Source organism: Equus caballus, chromosome 9 (assembly GCF_041296265.1).
Source record: "Equus caballus isolate H_3958 breed thoroughbred chromosome 9, TB-T2T, whole genome shotgun sequence".
Lineage (NCBI taxonomy): Eukaryota > Metazoa > Chordata > Mammalia > Perissodactyla > Equidae > Equus > Equus caballus.
In genome coordinates, this window is record NC_091692.1 from 77484615 (window position 1) to 77510626 (window position 26012).

Here is a 26012-nt window from a genome sequence, read left to right on the forward strand (position 1 = left end):
TTGTTGGATACTAGCAGAGTCCACCATGAGTCTTCTTTCCCTCATTTCTTTTCACAAAACTTCTCCCTTCCTGTTAGAAACCCAGCTAAGATTTCAAAGAATGGAAACCTCTTTAACTCTCTTCTTTTGAGACTGTAGAAATTGTGAGATGACGACAAGCCAGAGATGCGGCAGAATGAAGTGAGTGCTCCTGGGGAAGAGAGACTCGGGAAGGGGCCCTCTAGAATCCTGGGATCCAGAACTAAGTCTGTTATGGACCTGATATGATTTCTTCTTCTTCCTCAAGAGTCTGGGGATTTTGCATCAAATGGATTCTGTTTCCTTCTTATTAAAGAGATTCCACGTTTCTGGAATATACTGGATACCTACTAAGTTCCAGACATCATGTTAGATGCCAAAGGTTTCAGATTAAGGAAGAATTTGTCCTTGAATTTGTATTTTCATTTCAAGCTGAGTATAAGCTTGCAAACTCTTGGGGTCAGGGCCCAGTTAACTTATTTTTTTCTTTGCAAATTGCCTCTATGTGCATGTTGAGCCACATGAGCTTATTCATCACTGCCCCTCCTCTGCTCTAGGCACCGTGCTAGATGTTGTGGACGCAATGAAAACCAAGACATAGATTCTTGTCATCTCTCAAGATGTAAACCTGTCATCTACCCGACCTCATTACTTCATGAACATGATGCTGGTCCCCTCCCACCCCTGAACAAGGCAGATTTGCATATTTATCTCTATAAAATAAAACAAAACCTTAATAACTAAGTAAACATTTTAAAAGACTAGGTTATTGCTTCTGTTCAATATATTTTTCCTAAGAGCAAGCTGGTATATATTTTTCTCCATGGCTAATTATCTCAATACTGTATTTACCAGCACTGTGCTCAGAAACTTCTAGATACTCTGAGAAACACACAATAAAATGTTTTCCCTAAACTCATTTGTGAGACTGGGAACTAAATAAATTATCTAGAGTTGCAAGTGGAAAATCTGTAATGTTAACCTGTCATGTGATACGTTATCCAGTATAGAGACACCATTTTTACTGCATTATTTCCCAAGTATGACAGTGGAAAGACTTCAGATTCAAACTGTCTGATCTTCGGTATGTTACACATATTTATGTTTCAGTTTCTTTATTTTCAAAACGAGGCTCATCATAGGCCTGTTTGAAGGATAAGAATCAATAATCAATGTAAACTTTAAGCTGTGTGGACATCATGAATAGACACAACACATTCCATCTTTCCTTCCTCTCCCTATCTACTTAAGTCTATTGAGTAACAATTTTGGGAAGAAGCGTTGTTCCAGTTATCAAAAAATCTTTGTTAAAACCATCTTTATTTTTTTTCTGTGCCTTAAACTTATTATTTTATGCTGCTTAGTGAGAAAATGTTCTCTTTTTTTTCCCCACTTTTGTGATTTCTTTAAACAATTTATGTAAAACTGACCTCTAGTGGTTTCACTTGGAAACAACAATGACAAGAAACTTCAAAGAAATGTGAAAAAGAATGATAAGACCAATAAGAAATATTTGGGTGACAATTCACAATTTCCAAGGAACTTTCAGATACATTATCTTTTTAATTTTCACAGTTTCCCTGCGCAGTAACAATTACTTTAAACTTAAAGATAAGGAAACAATCTCAATGCAGCCAAGTGGATTTCCCAAGGTCTTTCACGTAGATACGGCACAGTCCTGTAATTTGAACATAACCCCTGGCTTTCTGGCTTCAGGTCCAGGGTCATTCCATGACATCCACTGGTTTCTATTAGAATCAGATTTGAAAATACAGTTCCTCGATCCCTTTTTGATAAGAAATGGATTGGACAATGCCTAAGAACGTGGTGTTCATGCAACCTCACCACCCAACATTGTACTGGATACTAAATTATGTTGAAAGTGATGACACGCCTCCTCTTTGATAATTGACTCCACAGCTTCATTATTTTGTTTGGAAGTTAACGATATTGCACCCTATTGCTAATTTTGGCTTCCGCTAGCTTTTCAGTTTAGGAGCTTTTTCTTTCAATTACATTTTTGTGTGTGACTAAGAGGTCCTTTGCAATCCATATGCCTTCTTCCTACTTCTCCCCATCAAACTGCTCTTCCACTTGTAGTTTGCTTCCAGCATCCTTGCTTTGTTGCTCATTCTTGACCCAGAGTCTATGCATTCGATGCCCCCTCTGTATGAGAGACGTAACCCCAGATCTTCCCAAGGACAGCTCCTCCTCCTCATTCAGGTTTTAGCTCTAACGCCATTTGCATAGTGAGGCCCTGCCTGACTACCGTTCACTCTCTGTCATAGTTCCCAAGACATTTTATTATTTCCACAGACTTATTACTAAATGAAAATCTCTTGTGTATCTATATATTTACAGTCAGTTCTAGAATGCTAGCTTCGTGAAAGCAGGGACCCTGCCCATCTTACTGACCATGTTTTCTTACTGCCTAGAAGAGGCCCTGACATATAGTGGATGCTCAATAAATATTTTTAACTAAATAAACGAACTCAAGTTTTCCAGCTTCCCCACCAGTTCCCTGAAATTCCTCTCCAAGTATGTCCTTCAGTTTCCAAAAAGTGTTTCACGTGCTTCCAAGAAAGGACTGCTCCTGGGGGACACTGACATTGCACCAGTTCTTCAATGGCGGAAGAACTTCCCCACCAGTAGCCACTGATTTCCTGCAAGTACAACAGTGCCACAGCCTCCCTGGTGCCCCTATCTCAGCCTAGCCTGGCCACTAACTCAATGCCACTTCACTCAGTGAGGAAGGCTTTCCGCTGCTTCTGAGGGCTCTGCAGCTCCTGCAAGTAACTATTACGACTCCTCCACACAAGGCGCCTGTGATGAACTCACGGGGCTGGGAAAGTCTCTCCTCTTTCTGTGAAACTGTAATGACAACCTCAAGCATGGCAGCAAGAGGGGTAATACTAACACACAGTGAACAGTTGCCATTCTCCAGGCAGCACGTCAGCACTCTATAGCCATTTTCAATTTAATTACCTCAATAGACTTTGAAAAGGAAAACATAATTCTCATTTGACAGATGAAAAAACTGAGATTCACGACTATTAAGTCACTAGCCTGAGGCCACACAGCTGGAAGGTGGAAGGTTGGAACTCAGTTGAGTTCTAGTTGGACTCCATGCTCTAATCAGCCCGCTAAACCCTCTAATCAGCTGGAGGGGCCTCGAAGCAGGGTTGACTGTACTACAGGATTTTATGGGGCCGAATGAAATTGCTACATCAGTTTTGGCTTAAAGCTCCCACTCGTCCCTATGGAACTCATGCACGGGTAGACCAGGGCACACATCTGAGTGCCAGACAACATGAGGTACGCATGGCTTCGCCATGAGAGAGGCCTTGCAGAGCTCCCCTCTATCTTCTGGGATAATTTATTTCTCAGTAAACCCCTTAGCCTTCAGAGAATGGACTTCTATCTGGCCACTCACTATTTTACTGAACGTGGCTCTGGATCCTAGTAATTGACACAACTTGGGTTATTTCCCAGGAGTCTTCTCAGTCTCCAATCCAAATAGACCTTCTTGTGACTTCCTCAAACAGAAAGCCAGATAGTCCCAGGAATATTTGGATCACTTTCATAGCCAAATTGAATGTCTCACTACCTGTAAGGTAACTCTAGAGATAGTTTGGTTTAACCCCAGTTATTTTTACATTTGTGAAAACTGAAGCCCAGAGAGGTAAAAAACTTGTTCTAGGTCACACAGCTGCTAATTCGTGGCAGGGCCAGAACTAGAACTCATATTACGGATTCTCAGGCCTGTCGTTGTTCCATTCCGCCATGTTATAGCATTGTCCTCACGTTTTGTCATTCCCGTTAAGGATGAAATGATCCTTCCTTCAGTTTTATAAATTAACATTAGAAAAGGAGTTCTGTGAGGTCAATGTATAAACATGGTACAGAATTGTTTTAGCTCGGTCACCTTGATATAAATTAAGCTGCTGATTTCCTTCTGGTGACTTTATCAAAGAGGCTAAGCAAGTAGGTATTTTCCCAAATCCTTTATATTAATTGTATTAATTCACTGGAGTCTTTCATTAAGAGCTTTAATATGTATTTTATGCATAAAGACAGAGCAAAATTTTAAGTGACTTGACTTTTTATAACTTTATATTCCAATGTGTAGGTGTTCTGAACCCTTTTTCCCTCTCTTTTTCCCTTTGGATAGATGCCAAGAAAACATGTCAGGCTTAGGTCAGGAGGGGAAGAATAAAACCCCAGTCAATCAAAGTGTGGGTAAAGATGAGTCAGGAGGTATTGAATGGTAATGACCAAAAAAATGAGTTTGTTTGTTTCATTTTAATAAGGGTGCGTGGTTTACCCAGGCCATTTCTCTCCCCAGCTCTCTTACATAACGATTTGGTCATATAGCAATTGCTCCTAGGGACCATAGTAACAGATACTTGCATCTTGGTAAATGCATGGGCTTTGGAGACAGAATGTATGGTTTTCAATTCGAGCTCTGCCACTTACCTGTTTATGTGATCTTAAGCCTCATTTTTAAAATGGAGATAATGATGGTGCCCATCTCCAATGCTTAACTTGAGAATTAAAACGCGTTTAGCCTATAGCTTAACTATCAGCATTTATTTCATTAGCTTCCATTGCTATTTCTAGTCACCGTAAGCTTCCTCTCTCCCCACATCTCTAAAGAAAGGCTCTTAGATTGTAAAGTTGGCTCTACAAATAGAAATCTACCAGGGAAATGCCACCACCTTCTGCTCCTTGCTGCAATTTCCTGTCTATTTTAGTCCCCCTGCAAAGTCAACTTCTTGTCATCTGCTCACAAACTTGAGACCTCCCTTTCTCTTCACCAATAGTGAAGTTTCCATCGTTCTCCAACCGAGCCTGGTGTTCCTTATCAATAAAATAGAAATAATAATAGTATATATACCTCAGGGATAAAATAGGAGTAAATGAGCTAAGACACACAAAACCAAGACTCAGTTTTCTTGTCAGTAACATGGATTGATAGTACTGTGACTACTTCATAGGGTTGTTGGGAGGAGAAATGAGTTAAGCCACCTAAAGCACTTAGTACCATCCTTGACATATTTTCAAAAACTTTAAATATTAGAAAATCACAGTTTAGCAAAACCCAAGGGAGAATGAGAACGTTTTTCCTGTTTTTGTTCTTTTTTTCTTCCTTTAAGGAATATTTTCCTTTAGCTGCTGTCTGTGCCCCAGGTGGGCAGTTCTGTTGGCCTTGGGTCATTGACCATACGTGTAGGCCACACACAACTTACCTTTCTCACTCTTTTTATTTGTATTTATAAAATTCTACTTCTAGAAACATTCTAATTCTGTTAGAAATGGTTTTATTTGGCTTTTCCACATCTTTCCAGGATGTTCCAACCCATAATCAGTATGTCTGGTTTTTGCACCACATATTTGATCTGCAATATTATATAATTTTACAAAATTCTTTAAATTATATTTTATAGCTTTTTATGCTCTTTTATAAATTATAAATATATGCAGTACAAATCTGACACTCAGGGACTCAAGTGAAGTAGCATCTAAATAATTTGTTTTCCAATTATTTTTTGTGATTGTTCTTGATTTTGAAGACCCTGCAAGCATCTTTTCAGGTCTCTTGTGACCACTTGACAATACTTTTCTCTCTTAAACAAATTATTATGAATATGAGTCTTTAGAATTTACAAAGGATTTATCCATTATTTCACTTTTACTCCACTGATGTAATATAGGAAGCATTATCCCTACCTAAAGAGAAAGAAACAAAAGCACCCTGCTGTTACATGTGACCTTTCTGAGGATCATTTATTTGGCATCATCCAGGAATGAGTGTATGTGCAAGGCTTTACAGTATTGGGTGTGCTCAAAAATAGTTTAAATGGTATTGTTCTGCCTGGCCTGAGAGGAACAAATATCCAGAAAAAGATTTTGACATTCAGAGCCAAAAGCTATGACAAAGTCTTCTTTCTTTCGTCAGACTACATGCTGAGTGACCAAATGACAGGACGACCAAAAGGAAGAAGTCCATATGTCTAATGGGAAGTTGGGAGGTGGAGTGAGGCAATATGCTCCAGACCAAAATGAAAGTCCCCCAAATTAAAGTCTTTTGATATAGTACAAAAGAGAGTCTTGGAACTAACGTACCACTGTCATCCTAGTGCTCGAAGAGCAAGGCTGGACAGTGCCACCAATGATTTTGGGGCAAAGCCAGTATTGGACCATAGACACAGACCAGATACACTGAAATAAAGCTCACAAAGAGCATAAAAAAGCAAGGGATGTGACCTGTTTCCTGGATTAGAGTACCCATAAGGTAACATGTTATTTTTCAAATTAAAATGGGCCCAGAATTTTGATTAACCTATCTCTATCTATCTATCTATCTATCTATCATCTCTTCATGATCAAGGGAGGCAGTATCATATTGGTATTAATCTAATGTGGCCTAACCATATTAACATGGAACTTTCTCTTGCTCCCTCTTCCTGATTCTCTAACATTTGAACTCTGAACAGATGAATGTATGCAAAACTAAATTCACTGCTGCCAAGGTGTTCCTGTACCTGCCTACAGGCTTTCCTAGTGGGAACTGAATTTCCTAAAATGCACCATTCCACCACCTATTCTCCCATATCCCTTCCTGTCTTACTTTTTGGAATTAGAAATATGGGTGGGGTGGGAGGTTAAGGCACAATACTCTGCTGTGTCAAAAAGCATCACTAATGCAACAAAGTTATTGACTCAATTCTCTGGTCGGTAGAGACCTAGTCTTGAAGCAGGGATGTCCAATGGAGGAGGAACTAAGTGCTATTCTACCTTCTTTTAGGTAAATAGGATTGATCGTTTAATAAGGTAGAGCACAGAATTATTTTCTCTATCCTATCTCCAGTGGTTTCAATGTAAATAGAAACTCATTATGCTCTGTTAACCTAATTTCCTTTGTACCCTGAGATCTCTTTTTCCTTCTTCTTTTTTAAAAATTTTTTACAAAAAAAGCTATTTTGTAGAAGTTGTGAGATTGTATCAGGTCTGACTAGCTAAGTGATAGTTCAAACCAGAGGAGCCAATAGAAGTTTTCAACTAGTAGAATGACATAATTAGATTTGTTTTTCAAGCAGATAAGTCTCTTGGCAGTTGAAGATTGACTGAAGGAGGTGAGAAGCACCTGGTGGGACATGAATTAAAAACAAGAGATGAATTAGGGACAGGGAGAAGGGGGTGTATTAAAGAGATTTCAGAAGCAAAATTGGCAGCTTATAATGAGTTCTAAACTGTGTTGCACTGTCTGGATACCCGGATGGAAAGGTCCAGTAGATAGTTGAAAATAGGTATCATAAATATTTCTTAGGCATTTCTTCTCTGCAGAAGCTAATCACACAACCTGGTCTTGACTCATAGTTTTTCTATTTTGTCTCATTTAGTGATAGTCATCAAGGAAGACACTGCCATTCTAACAGATAGTTGGGATGTCCATGGATTGAGATGTTGGTATATATAATAGCACAACCATTACTTACATTCAATAACAATGCTACTCTTTTTCTTTACATTTGTTTCTGCCCCGCTTTGCACTGACAGGAATTTCAGACTGAGTACTGTACTTTACATGTATAGAGTGTAGTAAATGTTCAATGTCAGAGCATGAATCTCTGGAAGTAAAACTACGCACCAGCCAGGGAGTTCAAATCTGCACAGCCAAGGTACAGACTAAAAGAGTCCTTGCTTCCTCTCCACCTCTTCTTTGTATCCCTCTAATTCCTAGAGGCTAGAAATCTAGGTGGCCTATTGGATAATATTGTCATCATGTAGTATTTCTCGAGCACTCGCTGCATCCCAGGCACCATTTGGCCCCTTATAAGCATTATCACGTTTACTCCTCTCAACAACACCATGAGGGAGGTATTTCACTATTCTGGTTTACTAATGAGGAAACTAAGGCTTGAAGAATTTAAGCGGGTTGCTAAAGTGTCACAGCCAGTGAGTGATGGAACCAGGACTTGAACTAAGCACTCGAATCCCAGATTCCCAGCTCTTAACCACTAATTTGTATTACAGAAGCAAGCCACTTAGTCCTGGATGGATGGGATCCCTCCTTGCATTTGTTTCTACTGACTTGGCTGTGAATGCATTTTAATAATGCACGATATGTGCAGGGGAAGAAAACCTGCCCAACAAACCTTAATGTTGTATTTTTCATTAAGTACAATGTTAATTTTTTTTCCTGCCTGTTACTCAGACATGCAGTGACTACAAAAAACATGCAGGTTCCACATGGTAATTCTTTTTAAACTAAATAAGCCTGAAAACAAAGATAGGTGTTTTGTAATTCTAGTAGGAAAGATGGTAGGATTCTTGAAATCCTCACTTTTCTTTGCTAGGTTACACAGGATTGAGCTGAAGGGGAAATGAAGTTTGTGGGTCCCTGGAATTGGTGGGGCACCATAAAGGAATTGGTTGACATCATGGTCACGCACATTAACAACCTGGCTTGGGCCATGGTAAGCACCCAATAAACATTAGCTGTTATCTTTATTGACATTGATATTATTATTAGACAAATTAATCTCCTTACATATCATATTTCATTGGATTTGTTTAGCATATTAATTTTGAAAAAGTACTTCCATTTTATTTCTTTATTTGATATGTTATCTTGTCACCTGAGGAGAGAGCAATATAGATGAGTCAAAGTCAAGTCTCCTTACCCTTACATCACTGATCTTTCCAAAAGCTCACCTTGTTAGATGCTAACAAAACACATGGCCATTTCTCTTTTGTAACACTCAAGACATTTATAAGACCTTGTCTGGTGCCTCCTTCCCACCAAACTTTCAGGCTTAGGTCACGTCTTGTCTGAGATTGTGCTGTATTCCTAGGATCCAACACAGGACTTGGTAGCTGGTAGAAATTCTGTAAACATCTGCTAAGGAATCAATGAGTGAGTGAATTGTGAAGTTCTGAACAGCTCTTGAGAGCAAAGTGTAGAATATCTGCCCTTATCCCAAGGAATTTCCACTCTAATTAAGTAGTTGACATTAATACAAAAGTTAAATAACAATGCATTTTTAAATTATACTTCAAGGCAGCAATTAGTAACAAGACACCAGATGGTGAATTACCAAGCATATAATTCTATCAATAAATTTAGAGAATTTAGAATTTAATTTGAGACAAGACTCACGGGTAGGATTTATAAAAGAAAATGGCCATAGTTCCTTCATGTTATTTATGATTTATTTTTTAAATTGCAAGAGTATTTCATGCCTGTTGAAACACATAACATATATAAATATGTACAAAATAAAGATATAGAAAGAGAAAGCTAATGATCTCTCTTTTTACTGTGACCCTTCCCTTTCCAGCCTCACTTCTCCCATGTAACCATCACTAATAGCTTGGTATTAACACTTTTCTCTGTATTTGTCCTATTTATTTAATCTTTTTTCTAAATGTGATCATGCGCACATGACTCTCCATGAGACATTCTTTGCATAATATAACATGGAGCTCACTCCTTATCCAGAGATCTTTCTCTAACTCATTATTCTTAGTAGTTGCATAATATTCCTCCTTGTATTTTCATCAGTCCCATGATGATAAGCTTTCAGATTGTTTATGATTTTTGTTTCTGCCAATACAAAAAAACATTCTCATATATACATTTGTTCTTACAGTTATTTCCATAAAATAGGTTCCCTAAGGTAAAATAGAGTATACGGATGTTTTATTTTAATCATTATTGACAGATTATTTTCCAGAAATATTGTAACAGTTTACCTTGCCAAAAGCAATGACTGAGTGCTTTCTGCATTTATGGCATCTTCTCATGCAACTGGTCTTTTTAAATTATTACTAAATCTCATAGCAAAATAGGATACAGACATTTACATATGTTAATGTTTTTCTGACTAATAGGGATTCTGTGCATTTTCCATCTATCATTTATTGTTTATATTTTCAGATTATCATTTTAATTCATGTATTGTCTTTTTTGCAGAGCAATTTGCAAAAGCTTTTTGCACATTAAGAATATTAATTTTTTATGTCTTAGTGTTTGATATTTCCCTTGTCTATCATATATTTGTTTATAAACTTTAACATTTATGTGGCATTTTTTATCACATGAAAACTTTTAATTTCTCATATAGTCAGATATGTTTACCTATTCTTTTATGACTTCTGCTTTTTTTATTTGTGGAGATGTATTTCAAATGGAGAGAAGAACACGTACCTTTCAATGGAGGCATGGATTGAAAGACATTTTAATGAACAACAAATAAACAAGTTGGACAGGAATAGAAAGTCATGCAGTTCAGTTTCAGAAAATGACATGAGAAAGTTCCATTGATGCCAGTTTGTGAAAGTCCACATGCTAGCCTGATTAGTTTGGACGTGGCCTTTTTATAAACACAGAGGAACTACTGAAACGTTTCGAATGGGGCAGTTTTATACTGAAAATATGACTTTATAAAGATTAGTTTGCAAGATGTTTTGGAAAAGTGAAGTTCGGATCCAAGGAAACCAATATTTCAAAACCTATTTGTTGAACAGGCACTATTCTAGGCACTTGGAATCACCAGTGAATAAAACACCACTCAGACGATTTAGGCATTACCTGCAAGGAACAGGGACTAGAGGATGAGGACAGGGAGAGGTAAAATAACGGCAGTCAGAGGCGAGGGAAAAGAAGGGACAGACATGAGATAAAATAAGAATCAAGATGGGAGTTAGGAAGGAGGAACAGTCAAAGCTGATTTGGGTACTGAGCCTGGGAGACTAGGGCATGGCAGTGATATTGGGAGACACGGGCAAATTAGGAGAGGAAACAAAAATATCGAGTGGCGGCGGCAGTAGAGACAGAGATTTGTGTATTTGCCTGGGCCACCTTACTAGGTTATAAGCCATCACCAAAGACCTCTCAGCAGACTGAAGTCAATTCATTAATCAGCCATTACTGAGAATGACATTTCAATCAATGACTAATTTATTTGACTATATTGTCATTAAGCTCACATTTATCCAGCTTGTCTTTAAGGATGTTATTCCTTTTATTTTGAAAACCTTTACTGAGAAAAGCACCTATTGCATCCAAGACCCTGTGCCAAGTGCTACGGTCACAAAGAAAATAACATATCATCCCTGACTTGTGCCATGATTTATGACACAATGTAGTGGATGCTGTGAAATTCCAGAGGCATTCCCTTCAGAGAATGAGATTAACCCTGACTGGTGAACAGGGAGATGGGGACAGGAAAGTCTGTGTTGAGAAGACTCCTGGAGAGAGGAGGTGACGTATGAGATGGACCTATAGGGTGCACGGAGTTGGATAGAAGTAAAAATCCACAGGAACTTTTATCAATGAGAACATTTTAGTACCAGCTTGCCCTATTATAATGACAAATTTGTATTTTAGTCTATTTTCTTTTGTACTTACCTTGAGATATAAGTTGATTCTCATGTAGCCCAATGCAAGGGATCCCATTTACTTCTTCCTGAGAAAGAATAGGGGAGATTTTTAGGGATGGGCAGATAGAGTTAGGTGTTTCCTCCTTTGTGCTCCCATTACAGCTACTCTTCTAGCATTTATCATGGTAGTTATATGCATATGGCCCCACCATCTCCCATGATTTTGATATCCTCATAGGAACACTCTTAGCCTTCTGATCAGTGTCTAGCAGTTATATCATCAGTAAGGAAATTTTGTTTGCAAGTGAAAAGAAACCAAATACAAACCAAACTTATACTGGTTAATCGAACAACTAGAGAGAAGGGAAATTTATAAACTTATATAACAGGAAGGGATTCAGGCTGAGCTATATCCAGGCTCAAGTGATGCGTTCAGGACTCAGTCTTCAACTTTGGTTCTGCTTTCCTCTATAACAACATCATTTTTAAGAATGTTCTCCCTTTATGGTGGTAAAATAGATTCAGATACTTCCATAATAGTCTATCCTCTCTGCAACTCCTGAAGAAAGAACAAGTTTCCATTTTTGAAAGTCATAACTACTTGAGCTCTTAGAGAGACTTATCTACAAATTGAGACCTATTGGCTCTTATTGGGTCACAGATCCCTTGCTGAACCAATTTCTGTGGATCAGGTCCAAACCACATGGATTGAGAGAAAGCAAGTGTAGTTTCCTATGAAAAACTGTGGGGTTGTTACCAGAAGCACAGGTAGAGGATCCCAGGTAGGTGAAAGAGATAGATGCCCACTACACACTCAACATTGAGTGGGTCAACGAGGGCACACTGGATGCAAGTGGCACCTCTGTGAACTTAGCCATCCACAATATCATTTAATCTTTGAGACACTCCATGAGAAAATTGTAACTATCTCAATTTGTCAGGATAAGAAACTGAAGCAGAGAGGGTAATTATTTAATATAAGATTAAAGAGCTATTAAGAGGAGATTTAGGCTTTGAGTCTAGGTCTCTGTGACTATGAATTAGTTTGCTAGGGCTGCCATAACAAAATACCACAAACAGGGTGGCTTAAACAACAGACATTTTGTCTTACAGTTCTGGAGGCTGGAAGTCCAAGGTCAAGAATTGGCAGATTTGGTCTCTCTTAGCTAAGACCTCTCTCCTTGGCTTGCAGATGGCTGCCCTCTCACAGTGTCCTCACATGGCCTTTGTGGGGATGCGTGCATGCATCCCTCGTGTCCCTTTGTGTGTCCAAATTTCCTCTTCTCATAAGGACTCCAGTCAGATTGGCTTCGGACTGCCTTAACAGCCACAATTTAACTTAATCACTTTTGTAAAGGCCTTATCTCCAAATAGTCACATTCTAAGGTACTTGGGGTAGGGCTCTAACATATGAATTTGACAAGGAGGACACAATTCAGCCCCTAACAGACTATAAAACTCCCGTTCTGTCCATCGCACCAAGCTTCCAGAGGAAACTTGGATGAGTGTCCTGTTACTCATTCAAGTTGACTAGACCTGTGGTTCTGGAGGCTGAGTCCCTTGGCAAACTGCATCTTGGTTACGAGCTATCTTCCTCATATGATTCTCCCTTGGACGGCTTTTCTCCTGAAAGGCATGCGGTTTCCCATGAACTAAGATGAACTCGGTTCTTTTGTAACCATATCCCTACTGTAGGACCAGAATAAACAACATTTTGTGAACGCTTTAAATGTGTTAGGAAAAGCGTTCATTGTTTTACAAAAACAGTCTTATTTCATGCACATTCACCATAACTGGGTGAGGTAACGTTAGAGAAGAACCCCAGGAAAATATCTTAGAGGATCCCTGCCCTACTGCCGTGCAAATAGTTTTTCTATTCATGAGAAACATATTGTTGTTTATTGTCCTTAAACAAGGTTGGCCATGGTCTGGGTCTCCCTTGTCCACATATAAGCTGCCTGTTAGCAACGAAGATGGCAAACATAATGTCTACAAATCATTCTTCACTGAGAAATCATGCTTGCTCACTTTTTATGCTTTTATTAAAAGAAATATGAAGAAAACTGCCCCTCAGTGCCTCAAAGGAGGAAAGAGAGCTGTGGTGAAATGTTACGATGGGTCTGGAGTCTCTACTCCATAGGCCCACTGTTACCTTTGGGGTCAGCGAGCTGTGCTCACAGAGGCCTGGTTTTAAATTACAAATCACCTTCTCCTGTTGACTCCCATTAACCAAGTGATAGGTGCTGGTTCTAAGGTAGAGAACCATTTAGACGGTGGAAGAATCCCACCTTCAGGCAATGGGTAGGAGCAGCACAGGTAACACATTATTTGGCAATACATTTGACAGAGAATAAAGTGAGAGATCTTTTCATTGATTTCTTCCTCCATCTGCAGTTTCCATCACAAAGCTATTAAAATGAATCAAAGTACCACAAGTCTCGGAGTAAGACAATAGCCCTCAATTAGAGAGACTCTAGAACGGGTAGGCACTTTAGTTATTTCCAATTATGGATAAAACAGAGACTTTGAGAGTCTTTATATCACACCTAAGTTTACAAAGCACTGTAATTAGGACTTGAACTCAGGATATGTAAGAGTGGAGTCCACGGACTTCATCAATATATCATCCCAGCTTCTCAGGAACTACTGGTCTTCTGTGAATGACCAAAGGAAATTTGTCTTCTTCCAACCACTCTGGTCATGGCAGTTTTTTTGTCTATTAGCAGTCCTTTCAGAAGAGAAGATGGAATTATTTGTCATGACTTGTTTTCAAAGAACCTGAGTTTACTCCTTTGAACGCTTCTCTTTCTAAGCACTCATCTCTTTTTTATTAGATTATATACAGCACCACAGTATGGGCTCAAGATAAACAAGATCACAGAACTCTTTGAAGGTGACTTTAGGAAATCCCTGTAGCCCATTAAAAAACAAGATTGTGGAGCTGGCCCTGTGGCCTAGGGGTTAAGTTTGTCATGTTCCACTTCACTGGCCCGAGTTTGGTTCCCAGGTATGGACCTACACCACTCATCAGCAACCATGCTGTGGCAGCAACCCACATACAAAATAGAGGAAGATTGGCACAGATGTTAGCTCAGTGTGAATCTTCCTCAGCAACAAAAAAAATGTAAGATTGATGTAACAATATTAGGTTTATGTAGGAAAATGTTCTTACCTTTAAGAGACACTAGCTGAAGTATTTAAGCACAATATGTCATAATGTCTATAATTTACTTTTTTCAAAAAAGCAGTAAAAATGCATAATTGAAGCAAAGACAACATGTTAATCATTATTCTCAGCAATGAGTGTATATTTATTTCTATGTATCTTTAATTGCGTAAAAATTTTCATAGTAAAGAGTAAAAAAACACATTGTTGCATAAAAAAGTAAGTAATGATTATAGGATAGGGATTAAGGTAGTGAATACAAAGGAAAGTTCAAAAGGGATGTCATTTCTGGTGATTGATGATGATGATGACAATGCTACTCATTTTTATACCTCCCTTCTACTCTCATTAAACCAAGAACAGAAAAGTTTACCAAGCGCCAGGCACTGTGCTGATCACTTTTCATGCATAGTTTCCTTTAGTCCACAACAATCCTACGAAGTAGGGATTGTCTTCTCCATTTTATGGATGAGGCTGAGACTCAGAGAAATTCAATGACTTGCTCTGGAGCTCTCATCACTGCTACCATGCACTCCTTTTGCCTTAGGGAGAGCTGTGTGGAAGTGACTGTGTTGAAAGAATTCAAGATGTATGGGGAGATAGGTGAAGGCACGGAGGGACTGACAAACTGGATGAATGGGGAGAAGGCAAACAACAGTAAGTCCCAAGGAAGTCTGAATATTTTAGTGAAATGATGAGGCTGTGATTGGGGAAGGAAAAGTACTGGGAGGTGGTCCATTGTATAACTGTAATAGTGTGTCTGATCTCTATGAGAGGTCTTGGGGTGACCAATATGACTATTGAAATTTCTAAGAATGAGTATGCAATTGGTATATATGGGAAAAAGGAGTAAGTAGGGGTGAAAAGACATATTTTAGACAAGGCTTCTGGCCTCGTTAATAAAGCGCAGCATACCACCTATTCCACTCGATTCTAAGGCTGATCAGGAGAAGGATTCTTAACAACTTCCCCCCAGTCCATAAGAGTATTTTGACAGTGGGAAAAGTACCGCTTCCAGTGAATTTTCTTTAGCATTTCCAAAACCAATTCACTATTTTTTTTTCTAGAAACATTTGAACACCAGTTAGATATACGCCCAATAACCCAGCACCCTCCAGGTTTTTAAAAGTGAATGTTACTTGTGCAAGTTAGAATCTGATACCAATTAAATGGTGACAGCTTTGCCAATAAACAAGAATATGCTCTTCCATGGCCAGGAAGGGAGACTGCCACAGCTGACAGGTCCCAAAGACACATGGAGACAATTCACTAATTTTTAATGATTACTTCCTTTGAGCAGGGGGTACTGACCAGGGTTCAGCTATTTCGTCTTGAACTAGAATTTAATTTGAAAGGACATTTTGCTTATTGGGGGAAAAAATTCCTACCTAAGAATAATTGGTCAACTGTGTGCTCTGTTGGAATTCTGCTAGAGAGATTATCACAGCAAGCTGGTGGCCTAGGGGGGCCGAAACAAATCATTTTTGTAAAATTGAAATGAGTTCATTTCAGTTGATAGCTTTTCATTTAATTTTAAAATGTAAGTGGCTATTTTTAAAAGAAGGAAAGGAAGTCTAAATTGCCCTACTAATCTAGTGAAATATTGCCAAGAGGATAAAAGCAGATAACTGTGAGCCATGTGGGGGATCCTTTCCAAGGCTTGCTTTTAGACCTCTCTTCTGTTCTCATTAATGCAAGTCCCAAAGATCAAATGAACCCGGGACCCAAGCCGAAGGCAAGGGCACAAATTGTTTACTTCATCTCTGCCAGCAGCCTGCTCACCACCGGGCTGGGATGCAGGCACACGGCTCAGAAGAATAATAATCCTATTTTCACTCTTCCAGGTCTCCATAAGGAGCCACCAGGGAGCAGCAGATGACAAGTCACTCATCTGGCTGCCTCCAGTTAGATGTGTGTTTGAAAATGAATGGGAAGGCTTATAGGAATGGGGAGAAAGAGGAGGGATAATCATGGCATCAGTAACTTACATTCGTGTGGTGTTGTGATTCACAAAGTGATTCACATGCGTGCTTGCCTACGATCTTGCCTTTTGGTGAGCAGGACATGCATCTTTAGTCCCATTGTACAAACTAGCAATCCAAGACCCAGAAATGTTAAGACAGAAATTTGTTCCAAATCATACAATTTGTTCAGAACATGAGGTTTGAGAGCAAATGCCCTGGTTTCAATCCTGGCTTTACCACTTACGAACTGTGCAACACTGGAAGGTTACTCAACCTCTCTTTGACTCTATTTCCTCATCTGTAAAATGGAGCTAAGAATAGCATCCATCTCAAAGGTTGTTGTTGGGATCAAATGACAGAGTGCATGTCAAGTACTAAGAACCCTTTTGGCACATAGTATTCAATCAACACTATCATTACATTTGTAAAATGTTTGATGGCTTGCAAAGCATATCAGGTTCAACTATGTGTATTAAGAACCAGAGCCAGGCAATGTGCTAAATTCTGGAGATGCTAGAATAAATCACTCATGACCTCAGGCATGCCACGGGTCACAGACGAGTGTGAGTCATAGCACGGATAAACTGACTTGCTCAGTACAAAGTGGTATTTCAAACAATAAGGGAATTTAGCCCAGCCTGAGAGTCTTAGAGAGGGCTTCCTGAAGGAAAATGCTTTTCTAACTTTTCCTTTACTAAAACTCTCTGAAAGGTATTATTTTGTCCATTCTACAGATAGCAAAACAAGGCTCAAAAAAGTTAAAGGCCTTCCCAAGTGAGTGGCAAAGCCAAGTCTCAATTATATTAAACCACCTGAAGGATACATTTTCTGTGAATTAAATCATTGAGACAATAAGCTGTTTATTTTTCCCCATTATCTTTCTTGTATAAATAGAAACAAAAACTCATTCTTTCTATGTCTTACCTTTTTGCCCTGAAAAATTTGGCACAGCGCCAGGTTCTCTATAATCCCCATTAACTAAAAGTCAATAGAAACCTACATTGGAAGGAACAATAGTTTACTGTTGGGGATCTGGTGGGGCAGAGATTACATGTTGTTGAATCCTACTTCTATCACCCCTAAGTTTTAAGACAAGCAGCTTAACCTCGTTGAATCTCAGTTTTTCCGTTCATAAAATGGAGCAATAACAATTTTCATCTCCTAGAATTGCTGGGATAATTACATTAGTACAGTGCGCAGCACACATTGTAATTGCTCAATAAACCTTCACTATTAACTTTAGCTAGAGAAACGCCATCTAGTCCGCCCACTTTACCCCTCTGGTCTGATCACACAAGTGATCTGTGCATTCTTTTTTTGAAATCCTTTTCCAGAAAGAGATTTTAGAGTTTGCCTATGAAGCTTTCCAATGCTGGACCAATCTCACAAGCTGGAAATCCAACTCTTCCATGCATTGCTTATGCTTTCATTTAAAATATTAACATTCTGCTCTCAGAAAAAAACAGAGACTGGCTGGTTATACTTTTTCCGGATAAATAAAAATCTCAACTTTCTCTCTCCCAACTGTCAAATCCCAGGAACTTTGCTTTTGTCTTTAGAAGTCTCTTATCCACGTCTTTCCTCTAGTCGTGGATGGGGCGTCTTATGTCCTAAGATTGCTATGGTGATAATGCAGGTGGCTACTCATAATATCGTGTGTGTTGTGCTCTTTGTTTTCAAAGCACATTCATTTGCTTACCTTGTTGATCCTAAAACAACGAGAGAGATAGGGAGGCCAGATATGATTCCCAGGTAAAGGATGAGGAAACAGGTATAAAGGAAGGAATAACAGTAGCCACTATTGCTCAGCGCTGATGATGTCCCAGGACTTTTATGCATATTATCTTATTTTAAGTTCTTAAGAACACTCTCTAGTGGGTGTTATTAGTTCATTTTGGAGGAGAGAAAAATGAGACTAAGAAAGGAAGTCACATATCCAACATTCTCCAGATAATAAGTGGTAGAGCTGAATCTCAAGTTCAGGTGTGTCTTACTCCAAAGCCAATAAGTTCAATCGCTACCTTTTAAAGATTTGCTCACCTCATCAGTGACTACCATGACATTAAAATCCAAGACTCCTGATTGATAGTCCAGGGCACCCTCCATTAAATCATTCAGTCCATCTTGATTGGGTGAGATGCTAGAGCTAGACCCACCTATGACTAAGCTAGTTGCTGCCCCACAGAACTGCAAAGTTCCCCATTTTTAGCCAGTCTTCTATTCCTAGCTTCCTGGTCCATGCCTACAATTTTGGGGTCCCCAACCTTGCAGATAGGAATAAATTTACACATATTACCTATTATATATTTATATAATTGCACATATTTATATAAAAATATATCTTCATATTATATATTATATATATTCTTATATAAAGTACATCTATATACATGCATATTGATGTGTACACATGTAAATGCTTCCAGATTTTGCCAGATTCTCCAGCAAGACTATAGATTTGCCAGGCCAAACAAACTTCTCAGGGATTCATCAGCAAGGACATTTCTTTAAACATAGAAGTGGTTGTGGAGGAAAGTGAAAAAGAAAAGATTCTGGAAGTTTCTTCTCTTTCCCTGAATGTCCAGTCCATGTGGGCCTACATGCATACTCACATAGGAATTGTAAGGCGAGCACTGAGCTGCGGGATGGATTCCAAGCATGTTCGCCCTTTCCTGGGGAGTATGTGCTTATGTTACTATTTGAGCTGCCCCACTCATTCATTTTCCATTTTAAAAGGAGATGATGGCGAAAAAGGAGATCCAGGAGAAGAGGGGAAGCACGGCAAAGTGGGACGCATGGGGCCAAAAGGTAGGGAAAATGATTTGAAATGGACACTGTAATGTTACAATTGCTCTTCTCTCTCTCCTGGACTTGCCTCGGAAATTAGCAGCTTTCGTAACACCCTCTACTCCAAAGATCCAGGAAATATGTTTCAGATATGAATTTACTCACCACCGGAGAGTTCGTATGAGATGGCCTGTCAACAAGATTTGAACATATTTCTCAACCCGCATCCTTGGGGCTGGCTAGAGTGAAACACTCTGGAAGCCCCAGGGAATAGCGGTCTCCGGGAATATCTAAGAAATGAATTTTAGAAACACAGCTGTGTTCATAGCTGTGTCTCTCCTCAGAAGCCACTGCTAAGCGACTCTTTTTGGCTGGGGGTCTAGAGCTTAAGGAGGAAGTTGAGAAGGAGCAAAAACAGTTGTCTGGTCCGTTGGTTTACTCACCTTCTCTAAGATCTCTGGCGAATGGTGGGGAGGAGAAGAAGCAAAGGAAATGAAGATAACACAAAGGCTGGAATGTTTTTACTCACAAAGCCAACAGTAAGTCTCAGCAGAGTATAACCTCTGGATTTTGATGTGTAAGCGTGTATCTTCCAAGCACTAGAAATATTCCCTGCCAACTGCTACAAGGGATGACCCTGGACCACTGCTTTTAAGGTGTTCAGTAAATGAAAAACAAGAAAAGACTCACAAGCCCTTGAGACCTTAATTTGAGAAATGCCGATTTAAACGCCTCTTATTCTATAAATATGTACAATATTCTGTAAATACGTACAATCCATTGCAAAATTGTCACAAAGTATAGTTTTATAATTGGTAAATATTTTTTACATCATCATATAAAAACAAAATTAATAATTTTGGAGGAACTCAGTGATCTCTGATCATATTTTTTTGGAAAAACTTGATGGCACAGTCTCTGATGTCCCTTTGATCACTGGTTTTTATGACTGTACATTCCTTCCCCTTTTTTAAAAAATGACTATTTTTTAATAGTCGAATCTCATTTTAAAATAGGGAGGAAATAGAATACCAAAGTGAAGCTAAAATGGGTTTCGAGAGGAACAGAATTAGAATAGATGGAAAAATTCTTCCACTCAGCCCCTTACCTGACCTTTAGATTAAACGTCCTCTGCTATAGACCTTTTAGAAATATTGCATCAGTAAGCATTTTAATATCATTAGGTCCAAGATTGTCATACACAGCCACGTTTTAATTTTAATGCATATATTAGGATGCTACTAAAACAGATAATATAGCACAGGATATTTATTGTATACCACAGAGAGAAGAATGCACTTTCCGGTACTTCCTTCAAGTAAATATCATATATTAGCCACATATTTAAAGGGGAAATAAAACTTTAGGATATAAAAATGACCTGCTTTGCTTTTCAGGGATTAAGGGAGAACTGGGTGATGTAGGAGACCAGGGCAACATCGGCAAGACTGGGCCCATCGGCAAGAAGGGTAAGCTGCTTTTTACGCTTCTCCAGTAGCAATTTAAAGCAAATTGAGCATGTTCCTGATATACTTTGAAAGGTTCTGTATCATGAAAGTGATCCTTTTACTTTCTTTTAAAACATGTTTTCTCAAAAAAAAAAAAAGTAGACTGTCTATTCCATGACAGAAACTCTTTATCCAACATGGCTGAATGATTGTTTAAAATGGATTTTAAGTACAGTGGATTCTCACCTGTAAAAATACTCCCAAGACATCTAGTCCATGTGACTCATGAGCTGCCTCCACAAAGCTGGGGTATTTGTCCGAATTCCAATGAACATCATGGAGCTGAAAGGGAGGTACACAACACAATTCAAACATTATTTTTTAAAACATCCTTAAAAACATAAATGCAAATAAAACATTTATGTAGATATAGGAAAAATGTGAGTTTTCTCTTTCCTCATATCTTGCATACATAAGCAATATGTTTTTAAAAAATGGAGGACTTGAACAAAATTGAGCATAAATTCAGGGACAGAATCAAACACAAAGTTCAGGTTGTCTCTATATTGAATTCTGTTCTGGGATTTACTGGTTGGAATCCTGGATACAATCGAAATGGGTATCATGACCATGAAGCAGCTTCCATTGTAGAGAACAATTATTCATAAAGCTCAAGGTAGCAGAGAACAGTATAATTTTCCTTCTTAATTTGAGTGGAATAATAATAATTCTGTGTCTGAGATCTACTGAATTGACGGGATAGGAACTTGAAGTATGTATGTGCACACCCTTTCGTTTTCAGTCTTGTCCTGATCCTGTGCATAATTACTGCTGTAATATTGCAAAATAGAGTAGCCTCTTCTTTATTATCTAAACACTCTTTCCCTATCATCTTCTCATAAAGCCTCGCAATGATAGCAGGTTCTAGTTGCTTCCGATGTGCAGTAATTCATCCAGGCATCATTCCACTGGATTTGAAGATAAAAAGCTGAGTGAGAATCAAATTTTATTGCAAGGAACTCATAGACTATTTAGGAAGATAGAACTTTCTCAAAAAGAATTCCAATACAGAATAACTATATGATTATTATGGGAACCATGTGGGAGAGCAAGGCAAGATTGACAGGAAAAAGAATTGCCCTAAGTCTTGGAGAATAGTAACATGTTTATGGAAATGGGGAAAAGACATTTGCGGGAGATGCAAGAGATACCTGCACAAAGGTACAGATCAGGGGAAACTCAGTGCCATGGGCAGCAGAATTCTGCAGCCCTGTTGTACCCTCCATCCTTCCATACATGCTTGAGCAGCTTCATAATCAAACAGGTGCCTTGCAGTGGCCAGCAGTGTGTCCTTGGAGGCAGGTTGATAGATGCAGACTGAGCTGAGGCTGTGGCCCCTCTCCCCTCATCCTGTAGCTCAGTACTCCGCTCTCCACTCTTTTCCAACTCATTCCTTTAAGAAATTTCCTTCGACCTGCTTTTGAAGGCAGGGAAAGAGGGCAATGCCACTAAAGAGAAATCCCTATGGTTATTTTTGACCCAGTGGCTTATATTGTATGTTGACCTGGTTAAAATCGTCATCACTGAGGAAGAACTCCATGGACCCCTCATAGATCATGACTCCTGCTGTCATATATATCTCTAGTGGTTTTACTGTGAAGCTAATGAAACTTTGGCTTCAGAGGCCCTCACTTGTTTGGGTTCTCACTAAGACCCCTAGAGGAGCCTTAGCTATGGGTGCACATGGCTATCCATATGTCTTGGCAAAATTTGTAAAATAAGATACTTTAACCTCAACTGATTAAAATAGTGCCTCTCAACATTTTTTAAAACTTTTTCCCCCCAACAAACTGCTTTCCTCCTATGAAATTTTACTATCACCAATGGACTATTTATCTGTTATGTATTGTGTATATATTTGTGCTTTATATATAAAAAAAGAGTAAGACTTTTTTATCCCCCCCACCAGAACTAACTTTTACATCCTCGAGGTGATATTGTTCCCACTGAAAAAGCAAGGGTTAAGACTATTGTCTTTTGGGCTGGCCCTGTGGCCTAGTGGTTAATTTCTGCATGCTCCACTCCAGTGGCCCGGGTTGAGTTCCTGGGTGTGGACATACACCACGCGTCAGTGGCTATGCTGTGGTGGCAAGCCACACACAAAATAAAGGAAGACAGGCACAAATGTTAGCTCAGGAAGAATGTTCCTCAAGCAAAAAGAGGAGGATTAGCAACAGATTTTAGCTCAGGGCGAATCTTCCTCGCAACAACAAAGAAAAGACTACTGTCTCCCACTTCAACTTCCTTCCATCATAATTCTCCTGGTTTCAGGTGATTTTTGGAGTGAACACAAGTATTTTGGAAATTAGCTAAGACAAACTTGAGTGAGAGAAATATTTTATTTGGACTTAATGGGGTATAGTCATATAGTTTGCAGTTACTTCCATGTACAGTGAACAATTCCAATGTAGGAATAGCTTCCAAGAATACTCCTACCACTTACTGTGCAGATCTACCTGATGTCATGATGAAAAAGTGCAGGGGCCGAGTTCAGATCATCATATGACTGTGTCCTGGGGCATTCAGCACAAGACACATGTGAATTGTGGAAAAGAACAAGTGTTGAAATGTACAGGGCCAGAGCTAGTCTGTGGAAAATTTTTCTAAATCAAACAGCTTATATATGAAAAAGACTTTACAGAAGTATTCTCAAATTTGACAATATTCTTAATGTACATACATCATCAAAAACAAATTGTAAAAGTGAAAGAAACTTCTTACATTATTAGTAATAATAAAAAAATTCAGATTTCTGCTATAGGCCATGAGAGATTCACTTGCATTAATCCTTCTGCTAAGAATGACTAGCTGAGTCAAACAAACAAACAAAAAACAAACATATCTTTGAAGGCATGAGAGGTCTCCCAAATCGAATAGGAATTTAGGAGCCACGATCTGGAGGAGGAGAGAATCACATGATTCTCTATTACTTTCCCTTTCTAGTCATTCAGCAATTCATAAGCCAGGCTCCACTAACAGACTCAGAGGCTTGAGCAGAAAGTTGCTCAAACTGAATTAGTATTCAAGACCTGCCAAAGAAGAGTGGCCTTGGAAAATGCCACTCGTTTTTCATTTCAAAAATGAAAATTTCCAGCTGAAACTGGAAATTCTGAAAAACATGTAATTAAGCTACATCTATTCATGTTTAAAAACTTTTTTAGCAAACTAGAAATAATAGGAAAAATATTTAATATGAAAAGGAATATCAACAACAAAAGCTTATTTAAAAATCGTACGCAATAATGAAATATTGAGCAGTTCTCTCCTGAGATTGGGAATGAGATGAGCACAGATCTCATCACCAATTCTAATCATCGTTATAGAAGAGGGTCTAGCCAGAGCAAAAACGCAAGAACAAGAGATAAGAATCATAATAATTGGAAATGAAGAAATAAAAGTCTCATTATTTGCGGATGACATGATTACACATCTAGAAAATACAAAAGAATCTACAGATTAGTTATTTGTATTAAGTTTTTTAGACAGGTTAACACACAAAAATCAATTTTGTTTCTACATACCAGAAAGAACTCAAAAAATGAAATTAAAAAGATTTATTATAGCATCAAAATTATCAAGTATCTAGGAATAAATCTAACAAAAGATGTATAAGGCCTCTACAACATGTACCGCATAATGATAACGAGAGAAATTAAAGACTCAGTGTTGTTAAGATGTCAGTTCTCCCAAACTGATCAGTAGATTCAATGCAATCTCAGTCCGCATCCCGGAAGTAGTTCTCTTGGAAACTGATAAGCCAATTCAAAATTTATATCAGAATGAAAAGGACCAAGAATACCCAAGATGGTCTTGATAAAGGAAAACAAGACTTGAAGACTTAAGTTACCAAATTTAAATGTTCATTATAAAGTGACAGGCATTAGGATAGTGCAGAAACAAATAGACCAATGGAAAGGAATAGAGCATGCAGAAACAGACCCCCAAAATTGACTTATGCAAAGTATGACATTACTTTGCAATGGGAAATAGTGCACCGATTAATAAATAGTGCTAGGTCAATTGGCTATTCATAAATGCAGCCAAACATATGCAGCCCATAATGTTTGAAGAAAAGAATGGTTGAGGCACATAATTCATTTATTAATGAAAATGTTATGATTTTTAGTGAATTTGGTAATGTGATATTCATCTGCTTTCAAAATTTAGTGATTTGTTTTATTTATTTTCTTATAATAAGTATTCCTTTTTGTAGCCACTTTTCCATTTTTCATTTTGTATTATTTTTCTTAAAGAGGGCTCCTCAAATTGTATAAGCTTCAGATAAAATGCATCATGGATCTGTCTGTGGCTGTATCAGCTTCATGTTATAACTGGTGAAAGGGATGGAACGGTGTAACAAGGAAGTGGAATGTTGGGTTTCCAGATTTTTGAGATGAAGCCATGTTAGATGAGGTTCGAATCCCAAGTATGGCCCTGGAGATGAGCAGAAGTGGAAGAGGAGGGAAAGTCATTGTCATGAACACATCCAGAATTCAAACACTTCATTTTTCAATAAGTTATTCTTGATGTTGTATTTTCTTAGACTTAGATGTGTTAAATCTAAATGAGACTCCACCATGGGGAGCTGGAGTTAGTGATCTCAAGCCAAGTCTTAATCCTTGCATAGAATAAGACTAGGTAACTTGGGAGGGTGGTAGATAACAGATACAAGGAAGGATTAAGAGTTTTAGTATGACTTTCTGAGTCTCAAAGTGAATGAACTTCCACAAATGTTGAAAAAGTAACAGTCTGGAAATGATAGGGTTCACTAACCACATCTTCTTCAGGCCAATTCTTCATTCATGCTCAGCGCATATGCACCCAGTACGTACCTCTATCATTTTATTCATCGTCACGGCTTATCAGCTTATCTGTTTCCCCCTATAGACTGTGAACGTCTGGAGGGAACAATGAATGAAAGATTCATTGGATCTATTTGCTTAAATAAATATAAGCTTTAGGTGGAGACCCTACTTTTTAACCATTTTATCCTAATGCCTGTGATATAATAGAAACTTTATAAGTGTTTGTTGCATTAAGGATAAGAAAATGAATGATAAAATATATTATTTCCTCTGATGTGGCCCTCTTTTCTACTCTTTGTTTCTATAAGTACCACATTCTCTTAACATCCATTTCCACCATTGGCTAAGATTTCTTTCTCTTCTAGAGATATGCCAT

At 38.5% G+C, this 26012-nt stretch overlaps 2 protein-coding genes and 1 non-coding gene across 10 annotated transcripts in view; 1 reads left to right on the forward strand and 2 right to left on the reverse strand.

Moving 5' to 3' along the window:
- The window catches only part of COLEC10 (collectin subfamily member 10), a 432391-nt gene that overhangs the window by 396646 nt on the left and 9733 nt on the right, over positions 1 to 26012 (forward strand). For all 3 annotated transcript variants that reach the window (XM_070221752.1, XM_070221751.1, XM_001496392.5), the window contains 2 exons: positions 19273 to 19344; positions 20721 to 20792. In XM_070221752.1, coding sequence (XP_070077853.1) covers positions 19332 to 19344; positions 20721 to 20792 — 85 coding nt within the window. In that variant the 5' untranslated portion in view covers positions 19273 to 19331. The remainder of the gene's footprint in view (positions 1 to 19272; positions 19345 to 20720; positions 20793 to 26012) is intronic.
- Positions 8511 to 26012, reverse strand: part of LOC138915438 (carbonic anhydrase 13-like) — a 52496-nt gene continuing 34994 nt past the window's right edge. For 3 of the 6 annotated variants that reach the window (XM_070221757.1, XM_070221755.1, XM_070221759.1), the window contains 3 exons: positions 21018 to 21113; positions 11435 to 11492; positions 8697 to 8923 (listed from right to left, as the gene is read on the reverse strand). In XM_070221757.1, the coding sequence (XP_070077858.1) occupies positions 8838 to 8923; positions 11435 to 11492; positions 21018 to 21113 (240 nt within the window). In that variant the 3' untranslated portion in view covers positions 8697 to 8837. Of the gene's footprint in view, positions 8924 to 11434; positions 11493 to 21017; positions 21114 to 25663; positions 25730 to 26012 lie in introns of all 6 variants that reach the window. The other 3 variants (XM_070221760.1, XR_011421373.1, XM_070221756.1) reach the window with 3 other exon arrangements.
- On the reverse strand, positions 15703 to 15833 carry LOC111775115 (small nucleolar RNA SNORA24). Its single transcript, XR_002810616.1, has one exon. It is a non-coding gene; the product is annotated as a small nucleolar RNA SNORA24 (small nucleolar RNA).